This window comes from Maniola hyperantus, chromosome 12 (assembly GCF_902806685.2).
Source record: "Maniola hyperantus chromosome 12, iAphHyp1.2, whole genome shotgun sequence".
NCBI lineage: Eukaryota > Metazoa > Arthropoda > Insecta > Lepidoptera > Nymphalidae > Maniola > Maniola hyperantus.
This window is the reverse complement of record NC_048547.1, coordinates 10,386,995-10,410,433: the sequence shown is the minus strand read 5'-3', so window position 1 is coordinate 10,410,433 and position 23,439 is coordinate 10,386,995. Positions and strand designations below refer to the sequence as shown.

Here is a 23,439-nt window from a genome sequence, read left to right as displayed (position 1 = left end):
TAGACTTCGCTTATTGCTACAATAATATTTGCTTATTGTTCGCATTTAACTGCGCGTACAAAAGATTATCTCAAACCTTATAAAATAGCAATAATGTTTCTATTGTTTGTAAATTATATCCCTTATTTTAACTTCACTAAAGTTCAAGTTTGTGTAACATAGTATTTCAAGATTAATGTGCTTTTAGATAACTTAAATAGGTATCTACCTCATCGAATATTGGGCAAAAAATGTTATATCCATATAAAGCAATGTTATTTGGAAGTATGAGATAGATTGCCGCCCAGATCCGCTTGAGAATGGGCGTCTTGTTCGCAGAAATGATGACTAAACTGCTTTGCCTCGAACTTCGAACAGAAAGTCTTCTGACCTTCTTTATATAACTTTTAGTTTTTCCTTATGCGTCGAGGAGAGTTTTGGCCTTAGGGCAGTGCCTTAGGGTGATTTTAAATAGCTTTTAGATTGAATATGACACGTATTGTTCCCTTATGGTAGATAAGAATGATTAATAAGAAAAGTTCAGAAAGTTGGTTGGAATAGGATAACTCATATAATAGGCAGAACCTTCTTATTCTTCATAGCGTTTGTCCCGACTTATGCCAGGATCGCTTCCTTCTACTTTGCACGATCTACAGCTCTTCCCTTCAAAGACCATTGGCACGTGTCTATAGGCAGAAAAATTGTAATTTGTATACACTTAATACATATTTTCTTTCTTTTTTAAAACTACGTACCTACCTAGTAGGTACAACAAAGCTCTGTCTAAAGTGTAGATAGGTAGGTCCTGCCTACACTTTAATCCTCAAAGTGTAAGTTAGCTCGAAAGTATAAGTATTGCTCTTCAAAAAATGTATACTCACGTATTTTTTTTTTATCTACAAACAATACAACTTAATTATAACACTAACGCGACGTATGCATAATTCTGCGTTTTACCCATTTAGATATGCAAAAGGGGATCCAAGCAAAAACGGTTCCTGTCTTTTCCGTAATGAGTAAACAATAAAAGTGTAGGCGTTCATATTAGGTGTGAACGATATTAGAAATGATGTAAAAGCGACGATATAATTTCAATGAAGCGAACCGACCGTGGGAGGCTTCTCACAGGGAGTCGACGATCCAGTTACGGTGCAGAGTGTGAGAAACACTAATCAGCTATAGAATAAACATCATCAACTATAATTACAACGCCCTACCGGTATTAGATGCTATATTTTATGTTTTTCTTTTTGTTGTGGAACCAAGGTTTAAGTAATGACGTTATTTAATAAAGCAAATTTTGAAGAGAAAAATATAAGAAATAGAGATTTTTTTAACAAAAAAATTTTAACGTACCTATTAATTTTTTCATCAAATAAAATGTAAGAGATCCTTTGGGCGGGCTGATACAACAACATATTATTTTTTGTCGGATTTGTGCCTTTAGACTAAAAATAAGTTTATTTTTTTGGACTAGTAGGTAATTTTATTTACAAAGCCTGAATAAAAGTAAATAGGGGTAGGTACATATGTGCCAAGGCAAAGTCAAAGTCATTTTATTCAAAATAAGTGCCATTGTACAATTTTTGATTGCCTATTGTTGAATATGTATGTAACATACATTTCGTAGAAATTCAATATTGCGTTAAGTTTTGTGGATAGATCTGCCTATATTCGTCCAAACAAATAATCATTGTGAATCACACAAACCGTTTTTGCTTATCTTTCTCATTCATACATAACCATGTTTATCTAGTTAGCTTTACAAAAATTGGCATGCGTGGGCTCATTTTATAACGTTTACCTGCCTATGTGGGGATTGACATAAAAAGCCTGCGTAATGAACACAAAGGAGAATAAGACCGTTTATTTTAAGTTCGCAGCGACAAAATTGAAGCTCTCCTGGCAAATGTACTGTGCTGAAAGCTTCTAAGTATAAAGTAATTATTATCTAATATTGTGCCTTTACGTAGATGTATGTAAATATCAATTATCTTATCAATAGACTTTATAGGTAACTAGCTAATGACCGTGACTTCGTCCGCGTGGAATTAGGTTTTTAAAAATGAGAACTCTTTGATTTTCCGTGATAAAAAGTAACCTATGTCACTCTCCAGGTCTTTAGTTATACCCATGCAAAAAATCACGCCGATCCGTTGCTCCGTCGCGACGTGATTGAAGGACAAACCAACAAACAAATACACTTTTGCATTCATAATGTGGGTAGTGATTATTTGTCCATACAGCAGCCCAATTTATCCGACAACCAAGCGATAACGCTTTTTCGCGGCTTTCGCAAGGTATAATCGTTACGTACCTACTACAAATCCTGTGAGAAAACGTTCCGACACCAGCCGCTTTTCCTGCTGTTGAAAGTCGTCAAAATAACGAAAAGGCTATTATTAAGTTAAGCAAACAAAGTACGTGCGAAACCTTGCCAAGACGGTCCGTGCAAAGTTGATTCTGCCCGGTTAGTGTTCACTTTGCTCCTACGAACTTTGCCCACTACATTTAGCCCAAGACAATGTTTTACGCCGATATATGCTAAAATAAGTGAATCACTCACTTATTTTAAACGATTTCCCATTGCGATAAACAAGCACATTTTAAAATCGTTCACCCTGACTTAATAGTTTCCGTTTTGCTTATCTTCGTACGAAGTTATTTACGTGCCTAATTCGAAGTTAAAAAGCTTAAGTCCTATAAAGTGGATATTCTGAAGTACCTACTTAAAAAGCTTTATTAGGTATAATGGTATAGGTAATTTATTCCAGTAGTCTACTGTCTACCCAAAAGGTACGTCTACTATCGCCTGACGGTCTAGCTTCTCTAGCAATAATTTTGTTCACAGCAGCTCAAACTGTTTATTATTTTTCATAACAGTATTTATTTTCTGAATACCTGCCTTCCAAATTTACAATTATTAAGAAGTCAGCATTGCTGATTTATTTACTAACAAAATTGATGCTAAAGGACCGCGCTGCGGCAGTTCTATTGCGTAAAATTTTGTAAATCGGTGAGGGGATGGAATTTCCGAAAATCCCGAAACACGCATTTCCTCATTTTTAACTTAGAGCCCAAAAACCAATTTTCATGGTTATAACCTAATAAATGTCGGACTTTCATTTGATACTTGATAAATCAGTCAGTCAGGACAAGTCTTTTAATATTATGACTTAATTATTTTTCACAAAAAAAGGTATGACTAGGCATAGGTTATCAGCTTGAAATAATTTTTAGTAGGCCCCATAGATTGTCGGCTGCCTTCAGTGGCATGGAAGCTGACCACAATATAGTTACGACTCCGACATACTTCGACTCTGACTCACGTCGAGAAAGTGCACTCAGCTGATAAATACGTAACAAATTACTATTTTACACGCTTTAATAGTAATATGATAGAGTTCAGTTTCTTCATCCCTGTTGAAGTGTTGACCCATATCAAATACGACGTTAGGTCATTTGTCAATCTGTTTATTTAATAAATCGCTCCTTTACATTTTTTCTAATATGAGTCATTGTGTAACATCGCATCGTCAGTACGTGTTTTATTGTATTTAAGTTAAAAGAGGAACCTACCTATAATAATCGCCTATGCGCTGAATCATGTTTTGAATTTGATTTATTAATTGGGAGTAAGTAATGATAGCTACTTGAAATATTCTACTATACAAGAACTCCCTAACAAATTTTTAAAAACGGCATAATAAGAACGCACGTGTTCCGGAATAAAAAGCTCTATTAAAACTTTATGGTTGTTTCTAGTGTTTCTTATCGCTCTAAAAACATAAACAAAGTGCATCATGTCGACAGGGAAGCACAATGTTTACATACATGCGTTAGAAAGAGATGCAATTGAGCCCACGTGAGGGACATCAACAATAGATTACAAAAAAGTAAGCCTACCTGGAAGGTAAAGGCGCTCGGTTTTCCGCCCCCGCGCCGCTGCCTCCAGTTCAAGTCAAGTCAGTCTCATAGAAAGCCTTCTCGTAGACGAGCGTATCGGACCCGTTTATGTCTTAACTTTTAACCAATAGTTTACAGTTGAAGTAAGTTCATTAGCGGTGATTTTCATCGGTGTCTAAGTGGTTTCCTATCGTAGACAGTGACGCAATTCGGCAGTTGTTAATTGCTTCCCGTTTCAACCACCTGCCGCTCTACCCGTTCGCGGCCGGTGTCTTCCCGCCGAAACCACCTTTATAGCCAAATAGGTGCGAGTAATAAAACTTTTCTAAGCATACTTGAACGTAACTTGCGAGTAGAGTGGAATTCAAATGTTAAGTCGATAGGACGTGTGTAGTTTACTTATTGCCTTATACGAAGTTGTTGCGGACTGCGATTGATAGAGATATGTATATTTAGCGCGCGGCCATTGTCTTCGATCACGACTGGTATGGAGATTGAATCTAAATGAGGGAACGAATTCAATTAATTCGCTGACTGACGATCGTGTTCGTGTTCAGTGCGAGCTATGCGGACTAGTCGGTGAAATGATCAAGTTTCGGTACAAGCGTAAGGAAACGAACGATGGAGGGAAAGGCGGGACGGCGATCCAGAAGCAGAAGATTGAAGTTTTGAAGGACCGGGAGCTGTTGCCTCCTAAGGATTTGATAGGAGGTTCGCTCGCCGGCGTGCGCCATAACACGCTTCCGCGCTCTCGCCCGCCTTCCGCTGCAAGACGAGACCCACCCGAATCACTTCTAAGTCAAACCACTTTGTCTCTTTTCAAAGTAAGTGTGCTTTACAGAATTCAAATTGTATATAAATATCAAACATGCTATGTATTACAATTAAGTCTTTATTTGATTATCTTGTCTAATGAATAATCATTAAACCTACCTAACTTCTATCTATAATTAAAACCTCAACTGGAATATTTATTAAGTACCTAAATGGAATCGTGACCATTAATTTGTAATGATTTCAGTCGTTTGCTTAAATATGCAACAGCACCTACCTACCTAGGTGATACCTAGTAAACGATTTGCCTAATGCAGTTTGTAACGATTTCTTAATTATTGGATTGAGTAAGTAGGTAAATAAGTGGTAAATAAAATTCAACTGAACGTTTCGTTTGGTCTGTGTAAACCACAACCAAATGATCGATTAGTTATAAACTCCTCGATAGCTCAACGGTTAAAGGAGCGGACTGAAAACCGAAAGGTTGCCGGTTCAAACCCCACCCGTTGCACTACTGTCGTACCTACTCCTAGCACGAGCGTTACGCTTAATTGGAGGGGAAAGGGGAATATTAGTCAGCATGGTGAACTTGGCTAATATTCTTTAAAAATAAACTTATAACTAACCAAGTAGGAAACTTTTAGAAACATCAGTTTTTCTAAATTCTCTTTTTTTTTAAAGGCATTAAAGGCTTCTTTGACAAGAATGCAGTATTTTATTATCTCCTGCGTAGGTCCTTGGTTGGCTTATCTCAGAAATTGGCCGCCGCAGCCGCGCCGCGCTTAGTTAAAATTCGTTAAAATAAGTAGTAGTCTGCTAATAATACTGCCAATTTCTAGAGGGCTACCTAATAGTTATCCGCTCCGCAACAAAGACGCCTGTCTCCGTGTGTGCACATAATGCCACCAACCAGAAGTGGCTGGAGGGAGATCGCACGAGCAGCGTTGAAGAATTCATAGCCACGATCACTCTGTCAAGACTGAACGATTGAGAATAAGAAGAACCTAATACTTGCCTTATACTTAAGTTTAGTAGGTTGATCGATGGCTTAAAATAATAAATGGTCTATGAAGTTGCCTCTTCACTTAGATACGCTTTGACAGACAAGACATGACGTAAGCCTATGCAGGCTTATTAACATAAATAAATATAGGGTTTTTTGTAATTCCGCAAGAAAACTTTTGTAAGAATAAGGGCCAGCGCAGACAGAACTGCAAATGCGGCGAGCACTTTTCTATGAATGTTTCATCCCTATGCAAATGAAATAGAGTTGTAAAATAAGGCAAAGATACAGATCTATAGGGTTGATAGCTGAAGCCTAAAAATCCACAGATTGCAGTTCAGTCTTTGCTAACGCGTTCTATATTCTGAGCAGTAGGTAACATTGTACAAGATTACCTACTTACCTAAGTATATAGTTTTTAAATTTTTTCATAATTTTCATGGCGGCCATTTTGAAATTTTTATTATTTGTTGTTATAATATATCATCAATAGAAATAGGTAGCTACACACTCTGTGAAAATTTCAGCGTTCAGTCTGTCCTCTCTACCTACCTATTTCATGGGACACAGCCCGCTAACAGACAGACAGACGGACGTATAGCTGATGATAAGTAATAGGGTCTCGTTGGTACCCTTCGGATACGAAAACCTAAAAATAAAGAACAATACAGTTACCAGTATGTACCTAAAGTGGAGAAAATTTGTGATGCATTGGCTGTTTCTGACCCCCTAAGAGGCTATTGTGCCGAAGCAATTGCCGAACCAACGGCAATTTGTTTTAAATGTAAAACAAGACTCGTATTCATGCGGACGCGAGCGATGGCCAAGACTCAAAAGCTGTGTCTTGAATTGACTATTGTTTCCTGAAGATACTTTTGACAAAGACAACTAGATATTTAACTATCATTTTCTAATATTCATGCTCACGTGGTAGCTTTTGTAATTTTTGAAACTTTTTTCTAGAAGCCGGCCTTGAGTTCATTAAGTAGGTAGGTAACTTTAGAGAATTTGGAGTGGGCTTTAATTTTTTAATTTTCTATTCCTCAAAATTATTCAACACATAAGTATTGTATTATACGTGATTGAAATAAATTGTTCATTGACGAAATAGCTGTGCGATCTAACCATAGAGATAGAAGAATCTAACTTATCTCTCAAAAGTCAAAACTACCTACATTGAGAGAGTTCACATCTTATATTTTTCCCACTTCTGATTTTTTTCCAATTTTCTGTCCCGTGCTTTTGTTTAATTAAGCTTTTGTTAAATAAAATAATTAAAAAAGCAACACACTGAGGAAAATCTAATAAGTACACAAGTACCTACCTAATTAACCATAATATTGATATAGGTGCATAGCTACCTAAGTTGACTAATATATTTCACAAGAAAGTAGGTACATAATATCTAATCAAGTGATCATAATACTAAGCTACAAAGTAAGGTTCAATTCACAATCACACAATGGGAGAAGTAGCCGAGTTCTCACCTTTTCTAGTGTTTTGCTCGATACATTAATTTCCGTATATGGCGTAGGCTTGGCGTATCGCGTAGGTATCTCATGTTCTCTTTGCATCAATAGAAAAGTGCATCGTAAATTATGCTTAACCTTTTATAAAATAGGAAAATATTCCATTGCTAACTTGTGATCTAATTTCTGTCAAAGTCGTAGTAACTAGAGCCGTGTTAGTGGAATTTTTCGATTATCTTTTTTGTTAAATTAAGCTAGTTAAGTCCTCTTAGGTACCTACCTACTTCATCTCAGCATAGGTACCTAATATGAAAAGATTATTTTAGTGCCTTAAAACCTAAGGTATACCTATATACGGAGGGAACTGGGAACCTACCGCATTATTATCCTACCATTATGTAATAAATGGAAAAGAGTCACAATCCTCAGCAATGAGCAATAGGTACGAAGTAGAGAGAGTGCGTTAAATGTTTGTATAGATTTTATTAGTTTTTAGTGGAAGCCTGACTCAGTAGATTGTAGAAACACATGATTAGATATCCAACTCGTGTGGTAGAAGTCTCTCAGTCCGTCGTGTAGAGTCGTGGACCGTGTTAATACGAGTCTACCTTACCTAGATCTATTACATGACTTTTTTATTGGCTTTGAAACTAAGTAGGTACTATAGGTACTCCTCGTCATATGAAAATTAAGTTCTTATAATGTGTTTTGTTGTCGCGATCGGTGCAAGCGGAAGGCACGATGCAATGCGTCCGCTCGTGAACCGGATAACAATATTTTTTTATAATTTCACGCCTTGTTTTATGTTTTAATAATAAACGAAAGGATGGACAGTGGACACAAGATAAACTGCAGTGGTATAATTAAGGCTTTAAGTGATTTAAACGTAACCTACGTAACAAATTCCTGAAAGGCCGGCAAAGCATTGGTGGTTCCTCTGGTACTACAAATGTTCATGGGTGGGAAATCACTTAACATCAGGTGACCCGCCTGCTCGTTAGCTCGCCATTTAAAAAAAAACCTATAGCTGTTATATATCCATGTAGGTATCAATGAGAAAACTTCGCGAATAACCGGTTTGCCCGGCGCTTTAGTGTTCTGAAGGTTCTGAAACATGTGTTTAAACTTGTGTCACGTTATCATAAGCCCAGACAAATTAAACATTCAAGGTTACATTAACTCGCATAGAGCTGAAAATTTGTACAAATATTTGGGACATTATTATATATGTAATGTGAAAACTGAAAACCCTCCATCGATCTTACATTTGCAAAAAAAGTTATTCAAGGTCATAGTTCGTAAATATAGTTCTTTTTTTGCGTTTTTCAGCCAAACGGTAAAGTTCATCATAAAAATAGGTGAGACAAAAGTGTAAATCATGTAACTACCTATAAAAATTGTCATTAGGTACACGTCTTTTTCTCGTAGGATTCACCGTTTTTCAGATATTACTTTACATTGTTAGTTTGCGATAAATGTGTCCTAAGCATTGCGTGTCGCGTAGGGGAGGTAAAAAAATAAGTAGATGGTTTTTTCCGTAATGCGAAATTAAACTTCGCTACTACGTGGTTACGAAAATCTGTAGCTACATAAAACTGGACTCGATGACTGTAAAATTTGGTTTCACTTCCATATTAACGGTAGAAAGTTTCAACTTATCAAAATAAAATAAGCGGGTAATTTAGAAGTCATGTCACAGATTACAGAAGGTACAATAAACAGCATTGTCGAGACAACCGAAGTTTAAACGTAAAACAAAATGATTACGAAACGTAAAAAACAAAGCGTACATTTTTACGTCGACGTCTGCGTCGGCGCCAGGTCATGAGGCTCGTGTTTCTGACCTATTATATTCGTGGCATACAGGTTTTCATACAATCTATAACCGGTTCAAACAATTTCAAACCTTAAGGTGACGCAGGACGCTCGACCAAAATTGGCAGCGCACGTGGTTAACATGTTTGCTTTTCACTTGACATTGTATGAGAAAGTTGAGAGGCACGATGATTTTCACTGAAATCAAGCGCGCGAAAAGGGTTTAGGAAAAGTATTTTTGAGAAAAAACTGCTGAATTTATGTTTGCAAAGTAAAGTTATTTCAACTAATGAATAAATAAACAACGTCTAATGATAAATTGTTTTAGAATTTTCATATCCCTAATCTTATTTATTTACGCCCAAAGTTGTCATTAATTTAGTGTTAAAATAGGAATCTTTTGAGCCTCGTAACTTTTAAATCAATATTTTTTTCAATATTTTATATATCAATAAACCTAGATAATGACGAGATAAATCGATATAAATATAATTCTTAGTTTTGTGCGTACAATATCGAATATTGTTGTATTTTCCCTCCTACGTTTGTATGGAGAAAGCACCGAACTGAGCTATCTTAACGGATGAAAATAAAGTCGAACTATCATCTAACCACGAACTTTCGTCCTAGTTTTGTCAGATATAAATTTAGGGAAGTAAGCTTATCATTTCTAATCCAGACTAGAGCTAAGACCAGTGTGGATTCTTAAAAAGTTTCTTTGTTAAACTTAATCCTTGACAATTTATCTTAAATAGCAATTAGCTAATGAATGGCAAACGAACATAAATAAATATTTTGAGGAAAGTCTGGAAATCTACATACATGGCTTTAATGATTATATTATATCGATAGAGCGATGTTTGCAGGTTTCCTGATCTCTCTCTTAGGAGCATAACCAAAATGTTATCCTCTTTTGAGGAGTTTACTTATCTGCCCCTTGAATAACCATTTATGAAACACTAAATGTTGTCTATGGTTTCGTCCGCGAGGATTTAGGGATTTGAAAATTCCTCATGAGAACTCATGATTTCCGGGATTAAAAGTAGCTTATGTCCATCTTTGGTATGCAAGTTATCTCTGTACCAGATTTCGTCAAATCAGTTATGGGCCGTGAAAAGTTACCAGGCAGGACACACTTTCGCATTTGTAATTTTAGTTCCCTATGGATAACATAGCATAAAACTCTTTCATAAATGCAGACTACTGAAATGTCTATTTTTTCATTCATTTCAGGAGTTATTCGCCCAGCTGCAATGGTCTGCAGAACGAGCGCCAGCGGCCGACAGTCTTCGAAGGGCGTTGGGCGGCGGAGGAGCTCGCTTCCAACTCGGTTGCATGGCCGACGCGAGCGAATGTTTCGAGCACCTTCTTCTTCGCGTCCATGCTCACGTGGCTGCCGGCAGCGGGGACAAGCGCGACGATGACGCCTGCAGGGCACCGCATTGCGTTCCCCATAGGAAGTTTGCAATGATGCTAGTGGAGCAGTCCGTTTGCGGTGCCTGTCAAGCTACTTCGGAACCTCTGCCTTTTACTCAGGTTCGTAATGGCAAAAACTACGTTTAGATCTTCGCCATGATCAGCCCATTGCCGGCTCACTATTGAGAACAGGTCTCCTTTAAAAATGAGATGTGTTTAGGCGCAAAGCTTGCCAAGTGCAGATTGGCAACCGTTATACACCGTTGAGAACATTATGGAGAACTCTAAGGCATACAAATTTGCTCACGATGTTTTCCTGCACCGTTAAAGCAAGTGATATTTTAATTACATATTGCTTAAAACGCAAATAACTCCGAAAAGTTATTGGAGCGTGCCCGGAATAGAACCCCTGACCTCCCGAATAGGAGGCGGATGTCTTAACCACTAGGCTATCACGGTTCTTCAGATTAAGATAAGGATTTAGTAAAGCAAATGGTTTCGACTGGATGGATAATTAAATAGAGATACTTACCGGATATTACTATGGTATAAACCACGGTATAAACACATACCTACACACCAAAAAACACGAGTAAATTTTCAGAAAAAAAATCTGAGATCTACACCATAGATAGCCAATTTAGAAATTGAACTTGAATATTTGAAAAGAGCAAAGCCGAGTTTCTTGCTGGTTCTTTTCGACAGGAAGAGCGTTTCTATGCGAACGATAAGGAAATCTTAAAAGAATATTGCTTATTTCCGCAGATGGTTCACTACGTGTCTGCAACTGCACTCACTGCGCAGGCAGCTCTTGGCGAACATGGCGACAGCTTCGGCCTGCTATTGAAAAAGGCTGGAGGCATGGGCGATATACGAGAATGCCCTGTAAGTGCAATATCAGTTTTATTTGAACTCAGTTATTCAAATGATTCATTTAGTGATAAGAGTTTAAACTATTATTTTTCTTTTCTTAACAGAATGCGTGCGGAGCCAAAATACAAATCTGCAGAACATTGATGAATCGTCCTGAAGTTGTATCTATTGGAATGGTTTGGGATTCCGAGAGGCCTGCTGCCGAACATGTAGCAGCGGTTTACGCAGCATTGGGCACTGAATTACGACCTACGGACGCATTCCACGCATGCGTTGACAGAGCCTGGGCTGCCCGTGCCACCCATCAACTCGTTGGTCTTGTCACGTACTACGGCAAACACTACTCGACTTTCTTCTTCCATAGTAAGCTAAGGTTGTGGATTTACTTCGACGATGCTGACGTCAAAGAAATTGGACCGGAATGGTCACAAGTTGTTGAGAAGTGCAAAAGAGGCAGATTTCAACCTCTTTTACTTTTGTATGCCGCAGTAGATGGAACGCCTTGTGATACACGACATGCTCCAAAAGATGTAGTACCATTCCCCGCACCCGAGCCGCGAAGAGCGGTCACCCCCGCGCCTGAACGGCCGATGGCAGGTTACGCTAGGAGAGCTGTTACTCCGGGCCCGGATAATGATAGCGATTATGTGAGCAGAAAAACTGTCGAAAACATGCTAGATGTTCAAGCCAGTCGACGGGCACAGTTAGCGAGGAGTCTGAGCACGAGCTCCGCTTCGGATACACAGGAGAGACCGAGAGCGCGCAGAGATTCGGGTAACTGGAGTGGAGATAGAAACAGTGCATCGTCTGCTTCCTCTTCGACAGTTGAGAGTCCATACATGTATCCGAGAGGACGTGGACCTGGTAGCATTCCGAGTAGCCCGACTAGAAAGGGAGAACTATCTAGCGGTGGTTCATGCGACGCTGGCTATGATTCCTACTCCTTATCGTCCACCGACAGTCTTCCCCTTCAGCAAGGGTTAAGACATAATTTGCAGCTTGCTCAGATTCCGGAGCTGACCACACGAGGGGATTGTGAAGCACTTTGTCAAGAAGCGGATAGGTTATTAGAGAAATCACGTCATGCGGAAGATGCAGCTGATTATGAAACTGCTCTTGTACTTTGCGATGCTGCAGCGGCTAAAGCTCGTGCTGCAATGGATGCACCTTATAACAATCCGCATACGATGACATTTGCTCGAATGAAGCACAATACTTGTGTAATGCGGGCTCGCAGCCTCCAGCGACGTATGGCTGGTATGAATAGGGTCACAGAAATTCCACAATCAGCGGCAGTAAGAAACACAAGGTGCGGTCTCGAAAGTTCACCTACAACTATCGAAATTTACGCAACATTGCCTAAAAAGAAGGGTTCAACTAAAAAATCACCAAAAAATATAGACGATGATATAGATAACCCTCCTAGAGAACGTCCACCACGGCATAAATCTCGAGATGAAGATAAAGTAAGAGAAAAACGTTCAAGGAGCGAAGACCGCAGTCGCGCACGAAAAGAAGTATCTGTAGCTCCAGAGAAAAAGGAAGAGCCAGCCGAAGACAAGAAGGCAAACAAAAAACAGCATAAAATTCGCAGAAAACTGTTAATGGGTGGATTAATTAGAAGAAAAAACCGTTCCATGCCGGATTTGACAGAAGGAGCCGACGCTAACAATGAAACTAAAACTAAAGAGGTAGTACGTGTATCTTCTGTAGATGACGCAGACGTAGGAAGAAGAAAAGCTGAGGACAAAAGTAATTTGAGTGGTTATTTGTCTGAGGGACATTTAGAATATTCGGCGGCGAGTGGTACAAATCCTAATTTAGAGAGGAGCAAATTAATGCGAAAAAGCTTTCATGGAAGCGCTGGTAAAATACTGACTGCGGCAAAAGTACCTCCACCGCCACCACTGCGAACAACTTCTCAGCTTAGCGAGACTAAGTTTGAATCAGAAGTAATAGAGCACGGCATCCAATCACGGCCACCACAACCTTTACCACCTTCCACTCAAGGCGAATATTCTTATACTCAAGACAACGAAGAAGATGGTGGTTTCTCTGAACAATATGGTGAAGAACATCAATCACTGCCGTTTCTTCCATCTTATGATGATAATTCAATGAATCACTATAACAATAATAGACTAGATGATTCACCGGATACATCCCAAAATTTCCATACAGTTGTAACTAAAGCTATGATCCATCAAGAACAGAGTCCAGTTAAAAGAGATACCATGCCTAACATACTACCAACCCAGCATAATATCCAAAATCTATCTCACGTATTTGATAACGGTGTGGATGTTGTCGATTGCGCAATGCCAAACAGAAGATCTCCGCCAATGTTTGAACTACCGCCGTATCCGAGTCCAATGAATTCTGTCAACCACTCGAGACAGCCAAGTGAAGAATTTCCTCCACCTCCACCACCAATAGTTATAGCACAGCAAAACTTAGTGCAATTACAGGATGAACTTCATAAATTACAACTACGTAATAACAATGTCGATGCTAGTAATTATAGCAGGTACAACGATAGTGAAAGAGATATGCAAAAAGATTCACTTTTGGCTCAGTTACAAGAAAAAAGAAATGAAATTCTTAGAAATGAAGAATGTATCACAAAACTTAATCAATTAGAAACTATCGGTACCCCTGGAGATAATTGGCTTAGAGAATTACAAGCAAAACAAGCGGCTTTAAGATTAAAACGGTCTGGTTCTCTCGAGTGCCAACTATCAAATAGTAACGAAACCCCAACCCAAACCTTTGAAAATAGTAACAACGTCAGGAACATTGCTTCAAGATTTGAACACAATACACAAAGTGTATCTATTGAAGGAGAGCGAACTCATGTCGGCTATGTCGGTATCGGTGGAAGCCGTGATGTCATTAATTGTTCCAATCAAACAAATAGTAGGATGTACGGGAGACGTGCTTCATCATCTTCTGTCGACCCGAAGTATACGGAAGATGAAGACCAAAAAATCGTAAATGATACAATTTATGGCGACCGTACGAAACCTAAGAAAAAGACAGTTTCTTTTTGTGATCAAGTTATATTAGTTGCAACTGCAGAAGATCAAGAAGACGATAGTTACATACCCAACCCAATTTTAGAAAGAGTATTAAAGTCTGCAATGAACAAACCGGAACTTACAACGATTCCGCTACAAACAGATAAATCTTCACTTCAAAGGACGGAATCATTCGATAGTCAATCTTCGAGATCTACGATATCAACGTTATCTCAAACATCCCACGCACCCAACGATAGCGGCCACGCCGACTACTATAGAGTACAGAATTCTTACCCCACATATGAAATTGCTCAAACACGCCCACAACAACAATTTAATCCTCAGAAAAGTACGTCTGTACATGGTACGAATTCACCAGTGCTATTAAACCCGAACTCGAATTTGTCAAACAATAATCAGATTTATCAAGCTCTTCCTGCTAGTTCTCAACAGAATACAAGTAACCCGATACCTTATAATCAACCGCCGTCTGCATATTCCAATCAAATCAGCACCAGCCCACCGAACTTTAGCCAAAACCCTGCAAACAGATTGACACCTACGCCGCACAACGCTCCTTATATGTCTAAACATGTTCCGAATATTCAAAGACCTATGCCGAATTCTTATCCGCATCCTACGAACCAAGCACACCAAACACAAAACAACAATTATTATCACCTAAGACCTTCGCAAACTTCTGTACCTTATCCTGGCTACTACAACCCACCGACCAGTTACGCTAACTCAGATTACTCTAGTCGATACCCCCAAGTGAATAGTACAAATCATTATAATAATAACCATTCGGTTTACCAACGAGTTCCACCGCCCCACGGAGACGTTCCCGTCGAGAACTATAATAACAATAACTACCAGAAGATTCCTAATAACTATTACCTCGACAACAACACGAACAACCAAAGTCGCATCAATGATGTAAGGCATTACACAAATTCTCAACAGCGCACCCCAATGTACAATCAACCTTCGGATAACGGTCCAAGTGTTGAGCAATATCAGTATTCTCAAAATGGTTATAACCCATATCAACATTTGCCGCCACCGAAACAGTTACAGAAGAAATCGGTGTCCTTCGAACCGGGGACAAAGGGAGGGACGGACTCCCCTGTGCCGCCACAGATGACTGGAAATTATGCGAGCGACAGTCAGGCGACGACATTGATGTCTGGCCAAAAATCGCTTTGCAGTTTGTGTCGTAAGAAAACCGTCAACCCTCCGGCGATATACTGTCCCGATTGCGATTACTACATGTCAAGGTTCAAACCCCGCTCATAGCATTCATGACTATGACAATTTACGAATAAATCCTACCGAATGAAAAGATTTTATGAATAGATAGTAATTATTTAATAAAATGTAAACAGCGAATGTAAATTATGCTAATGAATTTAATGAGAGATAATATAGGCACTTAAGTTTTTGATAAGGTACAATAAATTGATAAGAATACAATATTCAATGAAGTGAATACGACTGATCTCAATTAAGCCTTTTTAAAGATTATTCCCTTCTTTAAATTACCTAATTATTCATAAGTATTTTTTCCTGCCTGTTCTATAGAACCAAGTAACTATATTATTATGTATCTTTAGGTAAGCTATTTTTGTATGCAACGTTTTAAATAAAAATTTAAATAAAATATACTAAATTCAAAATAATTTTTGTTTTATTACCACTAACTAGCTAGAAGACTTTGCCTTCGCTCCCAGTCGAAGAAAACCTCTAACTAGCATTATTATTTATTCCTAATCCTATGGAGCTTCTATGATTTGATTAGCCTATTTGGCACTTGAATGACATTGACAGGGGGGCGTAGTTGTAGAACAAAGGCTGCCAGCAAATAAAATCTCCTCAATTTAACAACCTCCTCTAATATTTAACAAAAACAGTGAATTTCAGATATTTTACTTAGCAACACTGCACATAAGGCTTGGATTAAGTAGGTACCTACCTACTCGTGGTACTTACACTGCGACAAGGCTCTCTTGGCACTTGAATGACATTGACAGGGGGGCGCTGTTGGAGAACAAAGGCTTAGATATATTTCCTAGGTCATTGCTTAGAATATTCAAATTCATACAAGAACAAAGGTGCAAAGGGGACATTTGATGCCAACGTTAGTTCCAATTTTCGCTAGGTACGCGCCAAGATAGCCTCAGACTAAGAATAAGGAGACTTGTCAAACGTTACTTGTTAATGACTTCTGAGGATTTTGACCACGCGCTAAAAGAGCCTTGTCCTGTGGCCTTGTTGCACTGTAGCTGGACCACAGAGCTGGACACTTGTACAACTTTCCCTTGAAATCGAGCACCTTACCTCTACACCATAGATTATCTACTATATACTAGAAATAGATGTGCGACTCTAGATTTCTTTTTCAAAGTTACGCGTGTACTCACATCAAGAGGGCACTAAAAGCGCGCTAGGCGTGCGAGAGCGCGAAAATTTAAATGCTATTTAAATGTACTTTACTAGAATATTTTATATTTTTGGAACACGTTTTAAATAAACATTAATAATTCCATTAACGTTTGTTTAAAACATGTTTAAAAATATATATTACAAGACTATGACTCTTTGAGCTACTTAATTATAACTATATTATAGAAAGAAAAAGGTTTTAAGGTTTTGTAAATATTTATTATCATAAATTCGTAACTAGGTAGATACATAAAATACAATAGAATAGAAAACAATACGAAGTGTATGTAAACACTATAAAATACATACCCAAATTCAAGACCCGCAAGATTGTGAAATAATTACTATTCAAATTTAACATTTTCGGTTATTTACTTTTAATAATTTTCAAATTATTACCACAATTGGTGTATTTGTGTAGTCAGAAAACAATAAAATAATTGTTATATGAGCCAAAGATAATTAACATAAAGCTAGCTTTAAGTTTTATTGTAATATTAAAAATAAAAAAAAATAACATAAATTATATTAAATAAAATTCCCTGTAAATAAACTGTAAAATAATAAACATAAATTATACTAAATCAAGTAATCAATAAAACCAATCTACTAGATTGATTTTATTGATGGGAATTTATGTTTACTAGCTTATGCCCGCGATTTCGTTCGCGTGGACTACACAAATTTTGAACCCCTGTTTCACACACTTAGAGTTGATCTTTAACAATGAGATTTTAACATATGAGCTTAATAAAATATGTCATACTGCAAATTGCAAAAATATTAACTACAAAACTTTATAGACACTTCAAAACTGACAGAGTTTCATACAAACTTCAAACCCCTATTTTATCCCTTCAGGGGTTGAATTTTGAAAAATCCTTTCTTAGCGGACGCCTACGTTATAATAGCTATCTGCATGCCGAATTTCAGCGTGATCCGTCCAGTAGTTTGAGCTGTGCGTTGATAGATCAGTCAGTCAGTCAGTCAGTCAGTCACCTTTTCCTTTTATATATAGATTATATTATATTTGACTAGTGCCACAAAGGCAGTAATATTAAAAACATAATTACACAAATTAATCACACAGGATTGGCAAGAGTCTGTGATCAATCTACAATTAACAATTTAATCCCCCATATTTGTTAAAAGGAATACAAAACAATTTACTAAAGAAAACAATTTAGTAAAGACTGCCAAACGGATATAGCTTCTGTTAGATATTGATGCAGAAGATGACTTACGAATGTGCAATAGTTGACAGAAGCTTGAATGATTCCCCTTATCTAAATATATAAAAGGAAAGGGTGACTGACTGACTGACTGACCTATCAACGCACAGCTCAAATTACTGGACGGATCGGGCTGAAATTTGGCATGCAGATAGCTATTTTGAAGTAGGCATCCGCTAAGAAAGGGTTTTTGAAAATTCAACCCCTAAGGGGGTGAAATAGGGGGTTGAAACTTGTGAAGTCCACGCGGACAAAGTCGCGAGCATAAGCTAGTTTTATCAAACGAAGTCTGTAATTCAACTACTGATTTCATTAGATTGCATAAAATAGATTATTTACCTTTATGTGTTTGATAATATCTCAACGCCTGAATTTTTATGCTATCATTTTCAGTATCTGAATTTTTACCTTTTAAAATTTTATTTACATTATTGCACCAGCTGTGAATAATCAATTTGATCACAAAATTTATTATATAATTTTTCAAATTGACTTTGTGTGTATCACATGTTAAAAAATCAAAACTTGTACTCTGATCAACTAATAATTTTATCATTTGACTTTTGCCACTTTTCCCAGGATCATTTTTTAACATGCTTTTTACTATTTTTATTATATTTCTCACACAATTTGAAAAGTTACGCGAGGGTCGGTAAAGAGATCTCCTTGTGATATCGATAGAATGTATGTATTCATCTGCTTGAGGTGGGGTGGTGTCACACAATTCATTATTGCATTTTATACAAGATTTACACACATTCCTTTTTAGCTTTTTTATGACAAACCCTGTCACATACTTTTTAGTTTCAGAGATTATTAATTTGTCTCCAATTTCTGAACTACTATCTGCCAAATTTTCTATACTTAGATCTGTATCCATTGGCTCATTGCTCATCGGGGGCTCTTTGATGTCATTTTCTATCAAAAGACAATCTAAATTTTGTAACATTTTGTTAGGATCTTCCTCACAGTTAGCCCCTAATGAGTGACTTGAATTTAAATTATTTACAAGTAATGTTTTGTAAATACTTTCAAACTGCTGGCAGGTAGGGTTTGTGTTTCTAGCCCCGTGGCTCCTCACAGAGGAGAAAAAGTTTTCCACAGGATCTTGGTTAAAACAGCGCGTTAACAAACTAGTTACATTATGTTTTTCATTTAGATATAGCCACAATTCTTTCATAACTTTAATATTGTGGATCCAATTTTTAATTGATGGAACCTGTTCATAACGAATACTTACTGTTCCATCTTTTTTTTTTGTTTCCATCTTAAATCGCATTGATTTTAATATTGGCACACTTTCATCCCATAATTTAAAATGGTCAGAGTTCATTTTCAAACAATTTTTATATATTTTATGGGTCTTTTTATAAGACCCTCCATTAAAGGAGTCAAAAAGACGATCAAATAATAGCAGCAAGTCGGCTGTGTCAGCACACTCTTGTGGTAGTAAATTATTTTCTGAAAAAGAAAAAAGATTAAAAATTAAATACTTAAATAAATACTTAAATATATTTTTTTATACATAAATGTCAGGCCACATTTACATGGATTTGTAGCTGATGCTCGCGACTTCACCCGCGTGGATTTAGGTTTCTTAAAATCTATGAACTCTATGATTTTCAGAGAAAAAAGTAGTGTCCTTCCCTAAGAAGTTATTTGTATACCAAACGTCAAAATTGGGTGGGCTGTGGGTCGATTTCATAAAACCGGCATCAATCATTATTACAATCTCAGTTGTTGTGATTGGCTGAATTTGTGCGATTCTTGTTGCAACAATGCATTGTAGCCAATAGTGAGCTGGCGTCAACCATTTATAATATTAGTATGGAGTTGTGGATGTTTTAAAGTTGCACTATCATCACATTACAGATGTAAAATAGCGCCATATATGTTGCTAATAAATAATTATTGAGAATAAGATTAGTCCTTGCTAGTCAAGTAGTACCAAAGTCTGATGAATTAATTCTAAAGTGAAGAAGGTCTTCAAATATCAGGTCTTTAAAAGTTTCAGAACATTAACAGTACTTACTTGCACAAAATCGTAGCGCTCCTGATACACGCTGACTAAAAACTTGTGCAGCATGTTTTACTTTCATCTTCGGAATTTTCTCTATGAGTACATGAGCTTCTGTTAACTTGTTGCACATTCGTAAGTCATCTTCTCCTGCATCAATATCTAACAGAAGCTTTAAATGTATCCATTTAGCAGTCTTTACTTCGTCCTCCTGTGTGAATCTTAATTCTTTTGTCAGTAAATTGTTTCGTATTCCTTTAAACAAATGTGGGGGATCAAATAAGGGGAATATATTATTATTTTCTACAGCAAAACTACTATCCCTAGGCTCGTTGCCTAATCTAAGACAATCTACTTTAGTCTCTTTTATCAGCTCATTTATAACTTTGTTGTTAATTGTAGATTGATCACAGACAGTTGAGACGACAGCCAATCCTGTTTGATTAATTTGTGTAATTATGTTTTTAATACACCTTTTTAATATTACTGCCTTTGTGGCACTTTTGCAAAACAAATAGCAAATTGGCTGTTTGAACTTAGCTTTTAGCCCCTTTATCATGAATACCAAAACATGGTCAGCAATATTCTCTGTAATTTCATTTCCCCCAAAATCTTCAAATCCGATTACTTGATCGAATGCTGTATTGAAATGTAGGGATGGAGACAAAGACATTTCATCAAAGATTAATACACATAATCGTTGCTCCATCCCCAATTTGTCTGCCGCATTTTTCAAAAGTTTAATTATCGCAGGGTTTAAGCCTGGTTTAATTGTTATTTGTTTAAGGACATCCAGTAATGTTCGTTTTGATGGCAAAGTTAACATTTTTCTCAAAAAGTTATAGCCTTTTGGACTTTTCTTATATATCGAGAGTGACATTAATTTTTCTGCATGATTAAATCTTCTTCCACGGCTTTTTTTGTTATGCTGTGTTAATTGCATTTTTACAAGTGTTTGAGCAGGCATAGGTAAGTATTTTAGAACCTTGTTAAATAATTTTGTTTTTGACATTTTTTTTGCTATCTTTACTTGGTTTCTTTGTTCGAATAATTTATTTTTCAAATTAACTATTTTCCTTAACAATTTCTGAACTTTGAGATTCACATGTCTTTGACCAGCTTTTCCTGAAAAAAAAAAGGTGTTTTTATTAAGTATACATTAACTATTAGACAATTTTCAATACTCTATTCTTGTTAAAATCTTGTTAAACAGTAAAGATTTTTTATCTCTTATTTAATTAAATTAAATTAAATTTATTGGATATTATTACATATTAAATTACATATAAGGAACACAAAAAATACTTATAATACAGATAAAAACAAGTAATAACAATTAAGTAGACCTAGGTCTAGTGGGGTGCCAGCCAGGTAACCTCCCAGTGTGTATGTGTGTATGTGTATTATTTGTTGTTTATGGCCACAACTTACTAGTAATTATTTTTTTCTGAATCTGAGTTTGAGAATATCCTGCTTGGATGTTGTGAACCACAGATGGGGTACTTTGAGCGACCGATTGATTATGTGTAGAACTTTCTGGTTGATTTATTGTATTAGCATCTAGACTTGAATCAATGGCACCTGAAATATGCAAAATAGAGTTTTAGAAGAAGTGTTTATGTTATAATTATTAGTTATACATAGTTAGTTTCTGTCTGCAACTTCATTAGGAGATTTCAGTTTTGAAGATTCCATAGAAACATTTGTACTTATTACATTTGATACCAAGTGGGGTATCCCGTAGCGCTGCCAAGTCGATTTTTTTGATATTAACAATAAACCTCTACAGTTTTGCGGCTTGTTAAGAAAAGTGATCTGTTTTACTCTTGTGTATTACAGAACCCTATGTGCTGTGTCCAACTCGCACTTGGCCAGTTATTTTCTACATAGCAGTTCTTGATTTATCGTGCAAAACGTCGAAAAATACGACTGAAGTATGGGACCCTCTGTGCACAAGTCTGACCCACACTTGGCCAGTGTTTTCAAGCTTCTACAATCTGTGCTTTGACCTATTATTGACATGTCAATCAATGTAATTTCTCAAAATCCTCTCTACTGTAATAACTAATAAATAAAACTCACCAAGGTTAAGAGAAGGAAATGCTGTCTTTGCTAGTCTTTTACTGTGATGGTATAAAAAACGATCTTCAAAGTGGTGATTGCAAATTCGATAATTCGTATATATTTCATCATCAGTCTTGCTTTCTAAATCTTGTCCTACTATCTCTTTCCATTGTTGAAATCGTTTCAAAGAGGAGTGGCCAGGTTTTGGAAAGTGATGCAAAACATCTGAAAAAGTAGTAACATAAAATATGCAATATATTATTGTATTATCTATACTTATTGTACTTATTTACTTAATCTCTATAATATATATATAAAAATGAATCACTGAATGTGTTGCTAAGCGCAAATTTCGAGAACAGCTGAACCGATTTCGCTAATTCTTTTTTTATAATATTCCTTGAAGTACGAGGATGGTTTTTATGGAATTGCCCGAAATCGACTAGGCGGTAAGACGTTCGCTGGGGCAGCTAGTAAAATATAAAAAAACCATAGTCATTAAAGTTCAAAATAATATCTAATGTTGTACCTACGTACCTACACTTAATTACAAAACAAAAAATGTACAGAATTAGTAGTCAATAATCCTTACCAATATTATAAATGCAAAAGTATGTCAGGCTGTCTGTCTGCTAGCTTTTCACAGTCAATTTGTGTAACCGTTTATGATAAAAGTTAGAAGGTACAGAGAAGCTTGCATCCAGGTAAGGACATAGGCTACTTTTGCCTCGGAAAATCAAACAGTTCCCATGGGATTCTTTAAAACGCTAAACCAACGTAGACAAAGTGGCGGGCATCATCTATTTGGTGAAGAGATAGCTTGCATCGGAGACGGTTGTAGGCTACTTTTATCACGGAAAATTGGACTTCTCACGGGATTTCTAAAATGGTTTTTTGGATGATATCCACGTGGACGAAATCGCAGGAATTATTTAGTATCATGATAAAATACCTAATGTACTAATGGAGCATAGAGTTTGACTCGTTTAAGAGATTTGTGTTAGATTACAAGTGAGCTGATTTTAAACTTACCGAATTGCTCACATCCGAACACACATCGAGATCTCCGTGGCATTTTCCCTGCACAAATCTATCGACAGAAAATCTTTTCACAAAGCAAAAACAAGTCCGTAATCCGTAGCCGTGGTCAATCGTTCAGGCATGAATCGAGTCCGTAAATCAATCCTTAGGTAGTTATCGAGGTGGTTAAAGGAAACACAGAGTCCAGTAAACAAAGCAGGGTCAGATAAATTTATCAGAAATAGAAATATTTAGAACCGCACAAACAACAATACACGAAAACATGAAAAGTTTTAAACTTCAACGGTGACCAGGGTTGCCAGATATTTACCAATTGAATTCGCCCGTTTTTTTTTTTTTTTTTAATAGATATAGCGAGCAAGCGAGCAGGCGGGTCACCTGATGT

At 36.9% G+C, this 23,439-nt stretch overlaps 1 protein-coding gene across 10 annotated transcripts in view; it reads left to right on the top strand.

Annotated features, from left to right (window-relative positions):
- Positions 1-15,928, top strand: part of ec (echinus) — an 88,468-nt gene extending 72,540 nt beyond the window's left edge. For 5 of the 10 annotated variants that reach the window (XM_034973739.2, XM_034973735.2, XM_034973738.2 and 2 more), the window contains exons 2-5: positions 4,342-4,709; positions 10,180-10,482; positions 11,128-11,247; positions 11,340-15,928. In XM_034973739.2, the coding sequence (XP_034829630.1) occupies positions 4,470-4,709; positions 10,180-10,482; positions 11,128-11,247; positions 11,340-15,554 (4,878 nt within the window). In that variant the 5' untranslated portion in view covers positions 4,342-4,469 and the 3' untranslated portion in view covers positions 15,555-15,928. Of the gene's footprint in view, positions 1-2,974; positions 4,710-10,179; positions 10,483-11,127; positions 11,248-11,339 lie in introns of those variants that run through there. The other 5 variants (XM_069502256.1, XM_034973734.2, XM_069502255.1 and 2 more) reach the window with 2 other exon arrangements.
- Positions 15,929-23,439: the final 7,511 nt, after the last annotated feature.